Source organism: Callorhinus ursinus, unplaced genomic scaffold (genome assembly GCF_003265705.2).
Source record: "Callorhinus ursinus isolate GAN/ISIS: 27379988/994484 unplaced genomic scaffold, GSC_fseal_2.0 scaffold23, whole genome shotgun sequence".
In the NCBI taxonomy this organism is placed as follows: Eukaryota; Metazoa; Chordata; class Mammalia; order Carnivora; family Otariidae; genus Callorhinus; species Callorhinus ursinus.
Window position 1 is genome coordinate 5,747,239 of NW_027397085.1, and position 15,790 is coordinate 5,763,028.

At 42.7% G+C, this 15,790-nt stretch overlaps 1 protein-coding gene across 8 annotated transcripts in view; it reads right to left on the reverse strand.

Moving 5' to 3' along the window:
• Positions 1–15,790, reverse strand: part of ARHGEF28 (Rho guanine nucleotide exchange factor 28) — a 324,502-nt gene that overhangs the window by 40,772 nt on the left and 267,940 nt on the right. For all 8 annotated transcript variants that reach the window (XM_073905343.1, XM_073905344.1, XM_073905346.1 and 5 more), the window contains 5 exons: positions 13,353–13,607; positions 11,741–11,817; positions 6,994–7,172; positions 5,839–5,930; positions 4,581–4,763 (listed from right to left, as the gene is read on the reverse strand). In XM_073905343.1, the coding sequence (XP_073761444.1) occupies positions 4,581–4,763; positions 5,839–5,930; positions 6,994–7,172; positions 11,741–11,817; positions 13,353–13,607 (786 nt within the window). The remainder of the gene's footprint in view (positions 1–4,580; positions 4,764–5,838; positions 5,931–6,993; positions 7,173–11,740; positions 11,818–13,352; positions 13,608–15,790) is intronic.

The window sequence follows — 15,790 nt, forward strand, 5'->3', positions numbered from 1 at the left end:
AAAACGTACTGCTCAGAAATATTAGCTATTCTTCGAAAGAGAATTTCCCCAACTGTGCCTTAAAAAATATAGATTCCCAATCCTTACCTACACCTACTAGATCACATTCTCCAAGGGAAAAGACAAGGAATTTGCATTTAAACAAGCACCAAAGGCCACTCTTAGGATCTGGTAAGATTGGTAAACACCACACCAAGAAAGTTGTGTTTTTATTTATAATAAATGCATTCAATGTGGAATGACATAATTTTGAGGGCCCTACAAATATTTCTAAAACACTATGTCCACTGTTTGAATCTAGCAAATACTCATTGAGCACCTACTCTGTTCCAGGGGGTCCCTGGGCATCTGTAACTCATCAGGGGAGTCTGCAGACTGGAGGAGGAAAACACAACATACACGTAACTATACACATGGGAGCACGTGATCAGGGTTAAGTTCGATCCTCCAGTTCTCAGAGCATCATAAAATGCTCCAGCTGTACCATGGAGCAAGACAGTTATATTCGCCGGTGGGACTAGGAAAAAGTTCTTAAAGGAGATGAAAGGTGAGCAGAATCTTGAAGGATGAATGGGATCAAGACACAGAGACAGAAGAGGAGAAAGGAAAGCAGAAAAGCAGTCCAGTAGAGCAAGGACCCAGGGAGACCATTCAAGGTGCGTTACTCAACTATTTATTTTTTTCCCCAAACATAATGACCTCACCCTGATTAAGAATTCCTGCTAGATCTCTGAGTCCTGATCATCAATGACTCTGGGTGGATCAGGATGTACCTTAACTGCTCCGTGTTCTCTTGAGCAGCTGGGTCCCCTGCTGGTCCCCAGTACTGACATCACATGATGGGCCAGAGGAATTAAAGCAGAGGGATGTAAACTGGGCATCGATGACAGTTTTGAGGGCGGGGGAGTAGGGTGGGGAGGGAGTGAAAGCCACTGGCTAAAATGGAGAGGGGGGTGACTTACTCAACAGAGATATTATCAAGGCCAGTGAGAAGGTCACTGGTTCTCATCAACCCATTCAGAAGTACTTCTAGCTTTATTTCTAAAATATACCTTGCACCCGTCCACTTCCCTCTACTTCCATTGCCAACATTCCTGGGTCCAGACCAAAGCCCCAACACCCCCATCAGTGTGCGTAACTGCCAACCACCCATCTCCAGGCAAACTGGTCTCCGTCCACTCTGCTCTATTCTCCAGACCTAGGATGGGGCCACACCCCTGGTTAACAGCACCCATAACTTTCCATCAATTTTGGAATAAAATCTCTATTTTTTTAACCAGAGCCTGCAAAGACCTCTCTCTGCCCACACACACAGCCTCACCTCACACGCTTCCTTGACTGTTGCCACCCCACCTTCCTTCTTCCCTTGAGCATGCCAGGCTCACTCCACAGACAAGGGCATCGTACTCACTTTCTCCCTGGAATAGTCCCCCCCTGGATCCCCAGACAGCTGGCTTCTTCTCATCTTTCAATTCTCATCTCAAAAAATCATCTATCTCCCCAGAGAGGTTTTCCCTGACTTCTCTAAAGCAAAGCCTTCACCTCAGCCCAATCTTATTTTCTTGTGACCTTTGTGAAATTATTTTGTTTCCTTGCGTATTGTCAGTCTTCCTCCACTATAAGTTTTTATTTCCCTCTTTTTTTTTTTCATTTAAGTGCAATTGACACACAATGTTACATTTGTTTCAGGTGTACAAGGTAGTGATTTCACAAGTCTATACATTACGCTGTGCTCACCACGCGTGTGTAGCTACCATCTGTCACCATGCAATGTTATATGGTATCATGAACTATATTCCCTATGCTGTACCTTTTATCCTGGTGACTTATTCATTCCATAACTGGCAGCCTGTACCCCATTACAAGTTATAAAAAGTATTAACTCTTTCCTTAGCACCAACAGCAGAGCACAGGGTAGATGCTCAATTAATACTGAATGAATGAATGAAAATGAATGATTCCACCAGTGGACCCCACGTCAGACATCCTCTATGCCCTTCTTAAGACCTCGGTTTCCTTATCAAATAAAGATCATAGAATGCCATGATTTCTAAACTTTCCTCCAGAGCTGATGTTCCAAGATTCTGAGCCTGAGCTTGGCAAACTTTGTCTACAAGGGACCAAGATCGTAAATAGTTTAGGCTCTGTGGGTCACCTGGTCTCATTGCAGCTATTCATCCTCACCAGTGTTGCAAGAAAGCAGCCACACATAATAGGTAGACAAGCGGGGGTGGCTGTGTTGCAATAAAACTGTATTCACAAAAACAGGTGGTAGGACACATTTAGTCCATGGTCTGGAATCTACAAAACCTTGTCTGCATTCCCTGCCACTCTCTCAGGTGGTGGCTGTTTTCTCTCTCAAACCCATTGGCCCTACTGTCACTTCGAAACTATTATTCCTACCACCCCAACCCCTCTTTTCCCTTTAATTTCGTGCCATCAGATGATACCACTCACTACCCCTCCTTGTTGCCATCCATCTACAGATTCCTTGAACAACTTAGCATCTGGTGCAAGTTCTCTCCCTTCCCCGAATGCTACTCCTGTCAAATTCTCAGGAATTGCCATTTTTATGAACCTAGTCCTTCCAATACCTTGGCCACGTGTCTACTTGACTTCCTCATTTCCCCAATGATCTTATCCTTCACCCTACCTCAGCCACCAACTCCCAAGGTTGTACCCTAAACTTTATTATTACCAATATTTGCACTTTGCCCCCTTATATAGTCTATTCTCCACACAGCAGTCAGAGGGCTCCTTTTAGAACACACATGATGTCACTCTGCTACTCAAACCCTATAATACTTCCCACAGTGACCCTCAGAATGAAAGCCAAGCTCCTTACTCACCTCAGTCAGGTCCATGTAATGTGAGTGGTAGTTGGCTCTGACTCATCTGCCACTCCACACCCCTCCCTTCACGCTACCTGCAAGGTCCTCCTTGCTATCCCTCGAGTTTGGCATGCACCTGCCTGGGAACCTTTGCATCTTCTGTTCTCTGTGTCTGGAACTTTTTTTTTTGTTATGTTAATCACCATACATTACATCATTCGTTTTTGATGTAGTGTTCCATGATTCTTTGTTTGTGCATAACACCCAGGGCTCCACGCAGAACGTGCCCTCTTTAATACCCGTCACCAGGCTAACCCATCCCCCTACCCCCTCCCCTCTAGAACCCTCAGTTTGTTTTTCAGAGTCCATCGTCTCTCATGGTTCGTCTCCCCCTCCGACTTACTCCCCTTCGTTCTTCCCCTCCTGCTATCTTCCTTTTTTTTTTCTTAACATATGTTGCGTTATTTGTTTCAGAGGTACAGATCTGTGATTCATCAGTCTTGCACAATTCACAGCGCTCACCATAGCACATACCCTCCCCAATGTCTATCACCCAGCCACCCCCTCCCTCCCACCCCCCACCACTCCAGTAACACTCAGTTTGTTTCCTGAGACTAAGAATCCCTCGTATCAGTGAGGTCATGTGGCTGGAACACTCTTTCCCCAGATATCTACTTGGTTTTTTCGCTTCCCTGTATCTGCTTACACATCACCTTATCAAAGAGGCCTTTCCTTGTTACCCTAACTCAAATACAACCTCCCCACTCTATCCCTCTCTTTATTCCCTATCCTGTTTATCATTTGTTTTTGGTTTTGTTTTTTAAAGATTTATTTTACAGAGAGAGAGAAAGAGAGAGAGCGCGCACACAAGCGTGTGGTGGGGAGGGGTGGAGGGAGAAGGAGAGAATCGCAAGCAGACTCCCTGCTGAGCAGGGAGCCCAACCCGGGGCTCGATCTCAGGACCCTGAGATCATGACCTGAGCCGAAATCAAGAGTCAGATGTTTAACCGACTGACCCACCCTGGTGCCCCTGTTTCTTTTTTTAAGTAGGGTTCAGACTTTATTAAAATCTTCACTGAAGCAACTGTCCTCCTCTATGGTTTTCCAAATAAAATGTCTTTATTGTTTTCTTATTGAAACATAATTAACATAGTTATATTAGTTTCAGGCATACAATATAGTGATTCAACAATTCTATGTATTACTCCAGGCTCATCATGATAAGTGTGCTCTTACTCCCCATCACCTATTTCACCCGAACCCCCACCCACCTCCCCTCTGGCAACCAACCATTTGTTCTCTGTATTTAAGAGTCCTTTTTGGGTTTTTCTCTTTTTTGATTTGTTCATTTGTTTCCTAAATTCCATATATGAGTGAAATCATATGGTATTTGTCTTTCTCTGTCTGATTTATTTCACTTAGCGTTACACCCTCTAGGTCCATCCATGTCGCTGCAAATGGCCAGATCTCATTCCTTTTGATGGCTGAGTGAGATTCTACTGTATATGTACACCACTTCTTCTTTATCCATTCATCTATTGAGGGACACTTTGTCTTCATAGTACTTGACACAACCTGACACATCTCTTTCCTTTTATTTTGCAATTTCTGGAATATGAATTGTAGCACAGTTGGAACACTGTCTTATTTTGCTATATCCTGAGCACTAAAACCACAGGGTATGGCACACAGGAGGTACTCAAACATTTTCTGAACTTGTTAAACCAAACAGTTTTGGAAGCAACTTACCTTCTTTCAGTGCTGCTGCTAGTAATGAGGCTGCCTGGGGAGGCTCTCCTGGGTCAGGTTTAATGAGGAGGTGGGGCTCTAGATGCACATCCTCAAATCCACTCAATTCTCCAAGTTCAGCATAGATATGCAGCTTCTCCTCCAAATATGTGCAAATTTGTTGGTCTTGGTTACTGAGTATTTCTATGAAATAGTATTTACCATGGAAGGTTATCAGATGAATACAGCAACTATATGAAAATCCAAGCTCTAAGATAAAGATGTTCCTCATCAGCAAGCAGTATGGTCTCACAGGTCAAGTACAAGTTATTGGGGGGCCAGAACCAGGTTCAAATCCTAATTATTCCACTTAGTTACTATAGCCCCAGCAAAGGACTTAACAACTCTGAGCTTCCATTGTCTTTTCTGAGCATTTACTGTACTCAGATGTTCGTTTCCTTTCCCATGCCCCTAATTCCAGAAAAACTTGCACAACTATTCGTTGTTCAGGCTGTTTTCTATTAAGACTAAACACTAAGCTCAGGAATGAAAATTGAGGTGGCACTGTTCATGATGACTGATACCCACAAGGGAAAACAATGTAAAAGCCCGAAGCTACTCAGGCTTCAGCCCATCTTGGTTAAAACCAAACCTACTAGTTTATGTTTTTGTTTCTAAACATCCAATTTCTTTGACCAACTTTTCACGCATCATTTTTCTCCGATTCCAACACAACACATGATTCCTCCAGTTTAAAGGGACCTCAACCAGCATCTAATCCAGGGGTTCTCAGTCTGCTCCAGTATCACCTGAAAGAGTTTTAAATACTGACATCCACAACCACCTTCCATAGATTCTGAGTGAAGTGGTTGAGCGTAGGGCCCAGGCATCAGAATTTTTACAAAACTCCCGAGTAATTCTGATGTCCAGCCAGAGATGAGACTCACTGAGCTAATCTAATTGCCTTAGTTCAAGGACTTGGAAACTGACGACCAGAGTTAATGGGTTCCTTGTCCAAAGTCACACCACTGCAACCTGACAGGGCCGGGACCCAAAATGACACCACTGGACAATGACTCCAATGCACAGCTACACCACACTGCCCACAGCCCTTGTTTTGTATATATTATGTGCCTATTTTTTTTGAAAATTTGTTATGTATTTTAAATCACTAAGGAGGAAGGTGGGGGGGGCATAACCTCCCACTCATGACACATGGGCTTTCCCAGCATCCAAGGAGAACAGCACAGCCAGGGGATCAGAGATGTCTGCACGGTACCTTGACATTGCTGAATTTTGGCCACTCTTGCTTCAGCTTTCCGCCTCTCTTCATCAGATTCGCTTGTCCTTCCCCCTTCTTCTTCTGGGCAACTTTAAGAGACAATAGTCAAGACAGACAACTGAAACCAAATCCAAATATCTTTAGGTTCATTAGAAAGACATGGGGACTTGGCGGCGGCATTATTCATAGAAGAGAAATTCAGCATAAAGAGAATTGTTCATGCCCTCTAGCCAAGGTATCTGGTTTTCCTGAATATACAAAGGACATTGCACAATATGACATAGCTCTCAGAGTCAGAAGTACAGGATGACTCAAAAATTCCGACAAACACATATACACAAACATACACTCAAGTACACATGTACCCACACCCCCACACCCGACACTCAACACTAGCATTAGGTCCAACTAAAATACTAAGTTTTGCTCTCTACTACATGTGGGTACTTCTTAATGGGACGGACAGAGGAGAGGGAGTTGGAGGGGTTGGAGGGTTCAGAGGGTAGGGTGCCAGGTTGGGTGTGGTGCAGTAGAGGTGGAAGAATTTTATAAAACATCATTCAAGATCGATCTAATCAAATTACCATGAAGAATGATCACCCTCACCCCGTCTCGTTTATAAAAACTTATAAAACCACAAGTAATGAGAAGTAAATTGACTTAGAACACTTAGATCCTCCAATCAAAAAATGTTTATTGAATGATTCTTCAGAATTAGCCACAAAGAGAAACAAAAGGCAAAGCCCCTGCCCTCAAGGAGCTTCCAATCTAATAAACATATATACACAGAAAAGGTAATAGCTACAAGGTGGTTTATGACAAGCACCGAGTCAACGCTTTAGAGAGCAGATGATAAAGAATTTCAGGTAAGGAAGAGACCACTGGAACTGAAGAGGTCTTCGTGAAGGAGGGAAGCCAGGAGCTGCACCAAAGATGAGCAGGAGTCACACGAGTAGAGGGGAGGTAGGGCTTTGCATGCAGGGAGGTGCAGAGAACAAAGCTGCAGGTGAGAGGCTATCAGAGGCGGGTGCAGGGGGCGGGGAGCAGACCCGTCTGGCTGAAGCAAAGTGTTCATGCAGAGGAAACATGGTTAGAATACTCTCCCAGCTGAACAAGTGCATTCCCTAGAGTGTGGACAGAAGGAAATGTTACCTTTCTACTGCCTGTTGGATTCGTCTCATCCAGTTATTTCGTTCCTCCTTGGAGTTGGTATGAATTTCATACATCTCAGGACCAGCAGATGAAGCACTGATTAGAAACATGCCTCTTTCCTCATTAGCAACTTCTCTAGCAATAAGCTTCTGAAGGGAAATAACTGAGGGCTTCTGATCCTACACAAAATAGGAAGATGTTCAGGTAAAACAGCATCCTACCAAAACCAAACGTCTCACCAAACACACTGGCTAAGGAACACAAGAGTATTAGGTAAATCATTTCACTTCAGCCTCTCCAAAGGACTCTGAAAGTTGCTAAGATCTCCAATGGAAAGGGCACGGTGAAGAGAGGATGGAGAAAAAGGGTACAGGAGAATGTTTGTCCTTAAGAATGAGTGGCTTAAAAGGACAACTTTTAAAAAGAACAATCAGAGCAGTAAGAATATCAAAATGCCATAGCCCAGGGCTTGGGGGCTTTTCTAGAAGGGCATGGGATAGAAAATAACATCTCAAACATCACAAGGAGACTGAGAGGGGTGTGAGACCTAAGAGACCATCGGATTTAGCAGGATTTAGGGCAGACTGTGGAAATGACAGAGAGGAGGGGGGGGCATGACCTCAGCTTCCCTGAGCGTAACGAGCGTCTTCTGCTACCGTAGGACAGAGCACAGTGACTGAACTTCTGTGGTTCTGCCTGTGAACGCCTCTTCTTCCCACCACATGAGCCTCTGGTGGGCAGGAAGGGCTCTGATTCATCCGTGTATGCCTAGCACATCGCTTTGCATAGAGTAGGCTTTCAATAAATGTCTGTAGAAATGGATTTAGTGTAATTCCATCAGAGCAGAACAGGAAGAAAAGCTAACATCCGGCATACAGGCCCTGACTAAATCACCTCTTCTACGCACGTTTACTGCCCTCTTTCAGGGTCCCATTCTAAGCACTGGGGATTCAATGATGAGTAAGAGAATACTACTAATTTGGGTTGGGAGCCATAGTTGAAATCATAACCAAAAGAAGGCCTGCAGGAGATAAACAGCTTTGGGGGGCTAAGTATGAAGAATTTTCTTTGGTTTGTGGCTTTCATCACTGTTTAGAGTCAGTAGCAGTGCGTGGTTTGGCTTCCCCTTCTTGGACTGAGTGATCCCTGGACCCAGAACACGCCACGACATCCCGCGTGGCTGACTCCTTAGTGCTAATCTGTCTGCTTGCCCAGCCTCACACAGCTATGCCACATCTAAGTTGTGTGCAGGGGTACCTAGAATACCTCTTCAGCCCATTCTTCTCCGAGCAGCAAAAAACAAAAACCAAAAAACGACAAGTTTTTGAATACTGCCCTCTCTAATTAGGGCGAGCGCCTGAGCACTATGAATATCCTTCATTCAGTCATGGATATACTATCCAAGACCTCATTTGCTTTCCTTCTTTCAGGCTCCTCAGCTTACAAGGTAAATGGCCTCTGTAATATAAAAGGCAGAGTAGGTTTAAATTGCTTCAGACATTAGCAAGGATGAAATTATCTGAACCAGTTGGCTAGTGCTGCAGAAGGAGGGGAGGTGGTAAGGTCAGATATTTTTTAACTGAAAAAGAGATAAGCAGGTAGAAAGTAGCATTAATTAAATCACCATCAGATGAGGAGACAACAGGGGCATGTCCATTATTATTCATATTAATCACACAAGAACACTAGAGATGATCAAGAGTTTAAATTAAACTTCTAGGAATGGAAGCAACGGGTCTACCTTAGAAACAGATGTTAAAAAGTGGTCATGCCAAGGCCCAACCCAGCCTGCAGGGGTGTTTGCTTGTGCCACAGTATTTTAAAAACAGATTTCTTTTTAACAGTCACCAACATTTAAAAACTGGGGGATTTCTCCTTTAAGAAAAAAAACAACAACAAACCAGTAGATGTAGGGGTTCTTGGAAAAAGCAGACTGGCAATCCTGGGCCCATGTACTCATGGGAACACCTGGGCTGTCGCTGAGTAATCCCTGCCCTCCGGGAGACAGGCCATGTTCTTACCAGGTCACTATAGTCTCTAGCACTCACTATGGGATCCTGGATCCCGAGCACACTCCCAGTTCCCTCCTATATGTTTCCTGCCAAACCCTTGAGGCAGGCTGACAGCTTCTGCCCCGGGGGAAGAGGAAAAGGAGCTGCTACATTCAGCCCTGTTGTACATTAACCCCCTCTCCATTTGGGATTCCACGGAGTGGCCGAGTCTTCTAGTAATGCCATTCAAAGTCCCACTGTGATCGCTTCCTGTCTTGAACGTGAACTTGCACATCTCCATGTTCCCTTGTCTTTTTTTATTGTTCATTTAGAAATTACCTTCTCTAATGTTTAAGAGATCCTCCTAGACTCAGTAATCCAGGATTTAATGAATTTATCTATTTTTTTCCTATTCATTTCATAGATTTGGGTCCTACTCCCATTTCTAGCTGAGTCCTCTTTAAAAGCAAAATTCTCTTGTAGGGACTCCATTTTTCTGCGGCTCGTCTTCTGGCCATGTCCAAATTCATCACGTCTTTTGGAACATGTAGCAAGTTAAGCATTTCCTAAAGAGGTTTTTCTTTCTTTCTTTCTTTCTTTTTTTCTAAAGAGGTTTTTCTAACAGCACGAAGAGCAGAGAAACTTACCTGTGGGTATTAGCATCAAGCTAGCTTTCTCCAATGCCAAGGTGAGAACCAGGAAATCCAGACATTTGTATGACCCTAGCTAATACAGCAATTCCCTTAAGCAATTCCCTCGAGCTAATACAGCAATTCCCTCAACAGAGCGTAAATAAGATATTTATGACTGGAGGGCTATGCTAACTAAATGTCTATGATGCAACTCAAATGCATATGCCTGAACAGTACAGTGCCCTTGAGTCCTTAAGGATAATGCTTTCTATTTTGCTCCCTGACATGGAGAAGGGCTTGGCTGGCTTTTATGAAAGCTGCTGTGTATCAGGCTAGCAACTCCATGAAACAGTATCCACACCATCTTACTGTTGTCCAGAGCCAAACCCCTCCTCCTGAGAGGAGCAAAGCTGCGGCTGCCTTTGTTCTGGCATTTGGTGGACTGCACTCCTAACATCCCATTTAATTGCAAGCGTAGTCTAAGGCAGGCACAGATAACTCTGGAAGAGGTCACATAGGAGGGACAGATCCATATTTCAAGTAGTAACTATAAAGTGAGCATCACACCTTCCTCTCAATCCATATGCTCTGTTGTCCTAGAAAATAAGATAGTTGTCTTTCTGTGTCTAAAATCTTTGACCCATCAGCAGGTCATCTTGGTCCGTATTAACACCCAAGAAGGCACAACTGGTTTCTCTTTCAGCTCTCTGGTTTTGACCAAACGTTTGTTTCTATAAAGGTGTGGTGTGAATTTGTTTTCTCTTCTAGCATGGTCCTCACCTCCCACAGGACAAACAAAATGGTTCCACCTTCCTACTTACTTTCTCTCTATTCACAGCATCTCAGATAATAGCACAGAGAGACTGCTTGACAAATCAGTGGCTTGTCATGAAATCTGCAATATATAATATATACAATTCAAATGTATCAGAGCCACAGGGGCTTGTCTAAGGCCTCTTGCTATCCTCTGGAGCAGCTTTGTGAAGCAATCTCTGACCTTTATACAACCTGGCATCAGTGTGCTGATGAAACCAACATGCTTAACAAGGTGAAGAAGCCTACTGGGCCAACCTGACAAGCACAGGTGGACAGGTGAGGCACTCCACCGACCTCTTCCTCCCCCAAATCCACCCGTGGGCAGGCATGCTTCTCTGTTTTCTCTGAACTGGCGTAACAAAAACTTCATTAAGCTCTGAAGGTGCTAAAACCAGTTGGAATTGATAACATCTACTAGTGGTTCCCAAATGTCCAATCTGCCAATGGATGATAAATAAGAACCATTTTAGAGAGCCACCATTATAATGCCCACATTGGTACTGCATCTTGGATTCTTTCCTTTAACAGGGCCTAATGCTCCATGAGGCTGACGAAGTTAATTGATGACATCTTCCTTCTTTAAGTGAGTCATTTTGGACCGCAAGATGCTGGGTAAAAAATGTTATAAAACACTGGTTTTACTTCTAGTCTAACTCTATGCCAGCCATGAGATTAATGTAACACACTATAAAGATAAATTTTACATGAATAATCTTAGTAATTAGTAGTCATTATAGTAGAAACAAAATCTCCTTTAAACTTTAGATACCACAATGATGTTCTCTTGTTTGGCAGAAGGAATATCATGATAGTTATGAATGGGGCTAGCTACAGGTACAGCAGGGAAGGACCAATGGAAACAGAACAAGATCCTGGAAAAGACCTGCTGTTCCCAGCATTAAACATTTGAGTGGCTGGGAAGGCATGGTCAGGAAGCGGGTGGGAGAGATCTGGAAGATATACCAAGATGGCCAGAGGACAGCGAGTCACTTGAGGGACTTCGGCAAGTGCTGTCCACCAACCAGTCCCAAGGTACTTCAGTATCTTTACATTAACAATTGACAATTAAATTAGCAATTAACAACTGAATTAGCTGCCTACCACTCCTGGCTATAAATCAACACTTTTCACACTTGCTAAACCAAATGAGAAGCTTCTTACTGAACACTGCAATCACCAATACTAATGGAAATATAAGGGGTATACTCTTGCCAATGGCTACTTAATTTCACAAGGACTTTCAGGCATTCTTCAAAGATATGTGGGACTCAACTATTTAAAATATGCATCACATGGCCGTATACTTACAACAGCAGCAAAGATATATTTCTGATCTTTTTCTTGTAAAAAGAGCAGCACGTCAGTTAGAAGTAGAGCCAGGATATCTTCAAAGAAAAGATATTACTAGTATTAATGAAGTAAACCACAGTTCAAATGCCTTTATCAAATATTCTGATTTTATGGTGGAAACTTAAATCAATTTATTAAAAATAAGAAGACTCAGATTTAGTCTAATTATGGAACTTTTATAAAAATGTCTGTATTTATGATAGCCAAAGAGAAACTCTACTCTTAAACACAGATTAGCTGTGTTTAAGCATGCATGTTTGTGTTACTCTAGGTTATCACTAAATCTCCAGCAACATTTAATACTGGAGCTTTCAAAATGGAAAAGAAATATCCAACGAACAAAGGTTCTAATAGAATGGAGCAAACACTTATCTTTAGAAAAAGAACCTTAATCATAATGTTAGAGGGCAGCTTCTGCCTTGAATTATGTACACAAATCTGTTGAATCATTCCATCTAGACCTGAGCAGCGTTTGCGATCCAATACGGCACCCCCAAATTGTTCACAGGAACCCATCTCTACTAGCCAACTAAACATTCTAACAGAGTTAGCAAACTGCTGATGTGATGAAATGGACCAAGAGCAGAGGACTTGTAGCACTGGGGTCTACAGACTGCTTAATAATTTAGCTTGGTTAATGTTCTAACTGCGGTTCATGTTTAATTGCAACATTGCTGATCAACAAATCCCATTTCAGTCATTAGCCGCAAACACCATGAAAGTTACCTTGGAGTTACCTTGGAGTAACTAGTTACCTTGGAGTAACTAAAACAACCTCTCCCTCTCACTTAATCTGAGGAAGTTATTAAGATACATTAAAAACAGGGAGAGCAGACTGGTGGTTCTTAATCCTGGCTGCACAGCAGACTCACGTGGGGGCCTTTAAGCATTCCTATGCTTGGTGTTCATCCCCAGACCAATAAAATCAGAATCTCTGGGAGAAGACTTGAACATCGGTAATTTTTTTAAGCTCCCAAGGTGATTCTATAGTGTGTGATCAGAGCTGAGAAAGCCTGGATCGACCAAGATGCTACCTACCGAATCAGTCCTTTAGAACTGAATAAATGGTTTTAGACTCTAACTAGATTAACAGAGCCAGTTTAATGCCAGTTAATGCCAAACAGTAGCACTGAGGAAGAGTTTGTACCACTGCGAGCATGTGTATTTCTGCATCTTATTACTCAGTAAGAAATTCAACATTCGGAGCTCATTTCTCCCCTCACGGGTGTGACAGCCCCCAGCTGGCTTGGCACATAGACTCTAGGTGTGTAGGCGTACTGCCTCATTCTCAACACACTACATTTGCCAGAGTGATATTTCCGTGCCAACAATTAGCAGAATTCTCAGCTCCTTTGACTCCAATATCCCAAATTGCAAATTCATAAAATGTATATGAAGGTTTTCACTTGGGGCAGTAAAGATTTGTAGCATTTGCCTATTGAAGTTCACGACTTGATTCTTTCCCACTTCCCCAGGGGTTTTGTGTGTGCCTGCCATCTCCGAACCACTCTTCTTTTGAAAATCTGTCCTGTTAAATGAGTAACATATGTCAAAGGAGGAGAAATAATACCTTTGAATCGACCTGTAGCAGTTTTCCAGTAAACAAGGCCATCATGTAAGAGAGTCCTTTCTTTACTTATCAGTGCTTGCTTCCTAAACACATGGCCATTTTTGAGCTTTGTGTAGGTTTTGTTTTCGATCTTATTTAGGATCTCAAGCCATTTTTGATTTTTCTCATACTCGCTGACTTTTAAATCCACTGCTGCAATCATGTCTTTAATTAAGCACAGAGCTTTGCACAAGTCTTTATGTTCTTCACTTCTTTCTGCATGGGAAAAAGAAAGAACACTATAGAATAAGCCAGAGTGCTGAGGAAGAATTTTTTTTTTAGGTTTAAATGCAATTAAAGTCATACAAAGAGCAAAAATCACACAACAAAAATGTTGGATTAGGTTCAAATACCTTATTATCACTCTGCGTCCTTTCTCCCCAAAAAGAACTGTTACAAGATTTAATTATAAAAGATTTATTTATCAGATATGCTTGAGATGAAATACTATCAGTAACATGTCCGAGTTCTAAAGACAGGTCTGACCTTCCCCAAGAGTAGGGAATATGTTATATACTAACCTAGGCTTTCCTTCCACCTTCTCAGACACAGGTAATCAAGTGATCTCTTCACTGAATTTCTTAGAACTCAGCGAAGCTGCAGGCCGAAATGAGGGTCCTCTCATGAAAGGGAGATGCAGGGGGACTTGGACTCATTTGCCTTCCTGGGTCCCACCCTCCATAAAAAATATTCAAAATGGTATTTCAACATTTTTTCAACCTAAAAAAATGGGACAAGGCACTGTGCCTAGGGGGTCAGCCATACTCATGCCAACAGTAGACAATCATCGATTCCAGTGGTTACTCTAAAACACTGGCCATCTGCGCTATTAAAGAGGGCACGTTCTGCATGGAGCACTGGGTGTTATATGCAAACAATGAATCATGGAACACTACATCAAAAACTAATGATGTACTGTATGGTGATTAACATAATAAAAAAATACAGGAAAACAATCAAAATAAAACACTGGCCATCTGCTCGTATCTTTCAATTATCCTTTTTTTAAAGATTTTATTTATTTATTTTGAGAGAAAGAGACAGCAGCGAGAGAGGGAACACAAGCAGGGGGAATGGGAGAGGGAGAAGCAGGCTTCCCACGGAGCAGGGAGCCCGATGCGGGGCTTGATCCCAGGACCCTGGGACCATGACCTGAGCCAAAGGCAGACACTTAACGACTGAGCCACCAAGGCGCCCCTCTCTCAATTATCTTAAGAAAAAGCTCTGGAGGAGTTTCTGGAACAACCTCCTAGAACTCCAGATGACACTGAATTTAACTACTGTCTTATTGAATGATAAGGAACACCTAGTTCAAGTTTATTGAGGCAAACCAAAGAGAAAGTTTCAAGAGGTCAGAAGGTGCCAGAAGGAGAGAAGAAAAGAAAAACTGGCAGAGAAAACAAACCCTATGGCAGCAGAAATCAACACACAGAAACAGCAGTCAAGTGAGATGAGAACAAGTCCTCAAACAGTCTGAACATTTCCAGGTTCTCAGCGTCCTACATGCATGAAGGTTGTTCCAGAAAATCAAGGAACAGATCCTGACAGGGATCTTTCACAAGGAAGATACATTCTTTCTCACTGTCTCTGAAAGTATCCTCTTTCCTACACTTACCAACCCGCAAAAGATTCTCCTTTCCAAAGAGCCTATTTCATAAATAGGAAAAGAGGAGTAAAGAAAATCAAAGTTGGGTTACAATGTAACTTGGGGTGAGACCAAGAAAAGGCTCAGTCTTTTGACCATCAGGGACAAATTACTGTCTTGTAATGGCAGGCTACCCTAAGTGATGCAACATTGGCCTCACCTGGGAGTCTTGCTAGGTAGGGACCTTGGGTTGCACCTCAGACCTCAGTGAAGCAGAATCTGCATGGAAGCAAGATCTGCAGGAGAGGAGTATGCCTAATGAAGTTTGAGAAGCACCGCCATATCTGAGTCACATAAACCAATGCTCCCAGGAGCCAGAGAGCAAGAACAGACCACTGGTAAGACCTGACCTAAGGAAGCAGTGTCCATTCACTCAGCCATCATGACAGCTATACCCGGAAAGCCCTAAGTCATGCTGATCATTTCTGACATGCAGTAGTTAATGATTGTTATTCTGTCTACTAGGAATTTGGCATGGGACAACTCTTAGAGTAGCAGTAGCTGACTTAACACAATCTGGCAGATTTTAGTCTTTGAGGTATTGTATTTAACTCTACCCTTAAGACAATATGAACATTGTACAAACTAAAAGCCTTAATTTTGTTTTCATTACTTTGCTGAGAACAACATTTATAAGGCTTTTCTCTTCATATTGTGCTGGTATTTTCTTTTATGTTGAATTATAGGGAGCACTAAAAATGCAGGAACAGAGGTTACCATTCCTGCCTGAACTTAGTTCTTAATGTGACTGAAA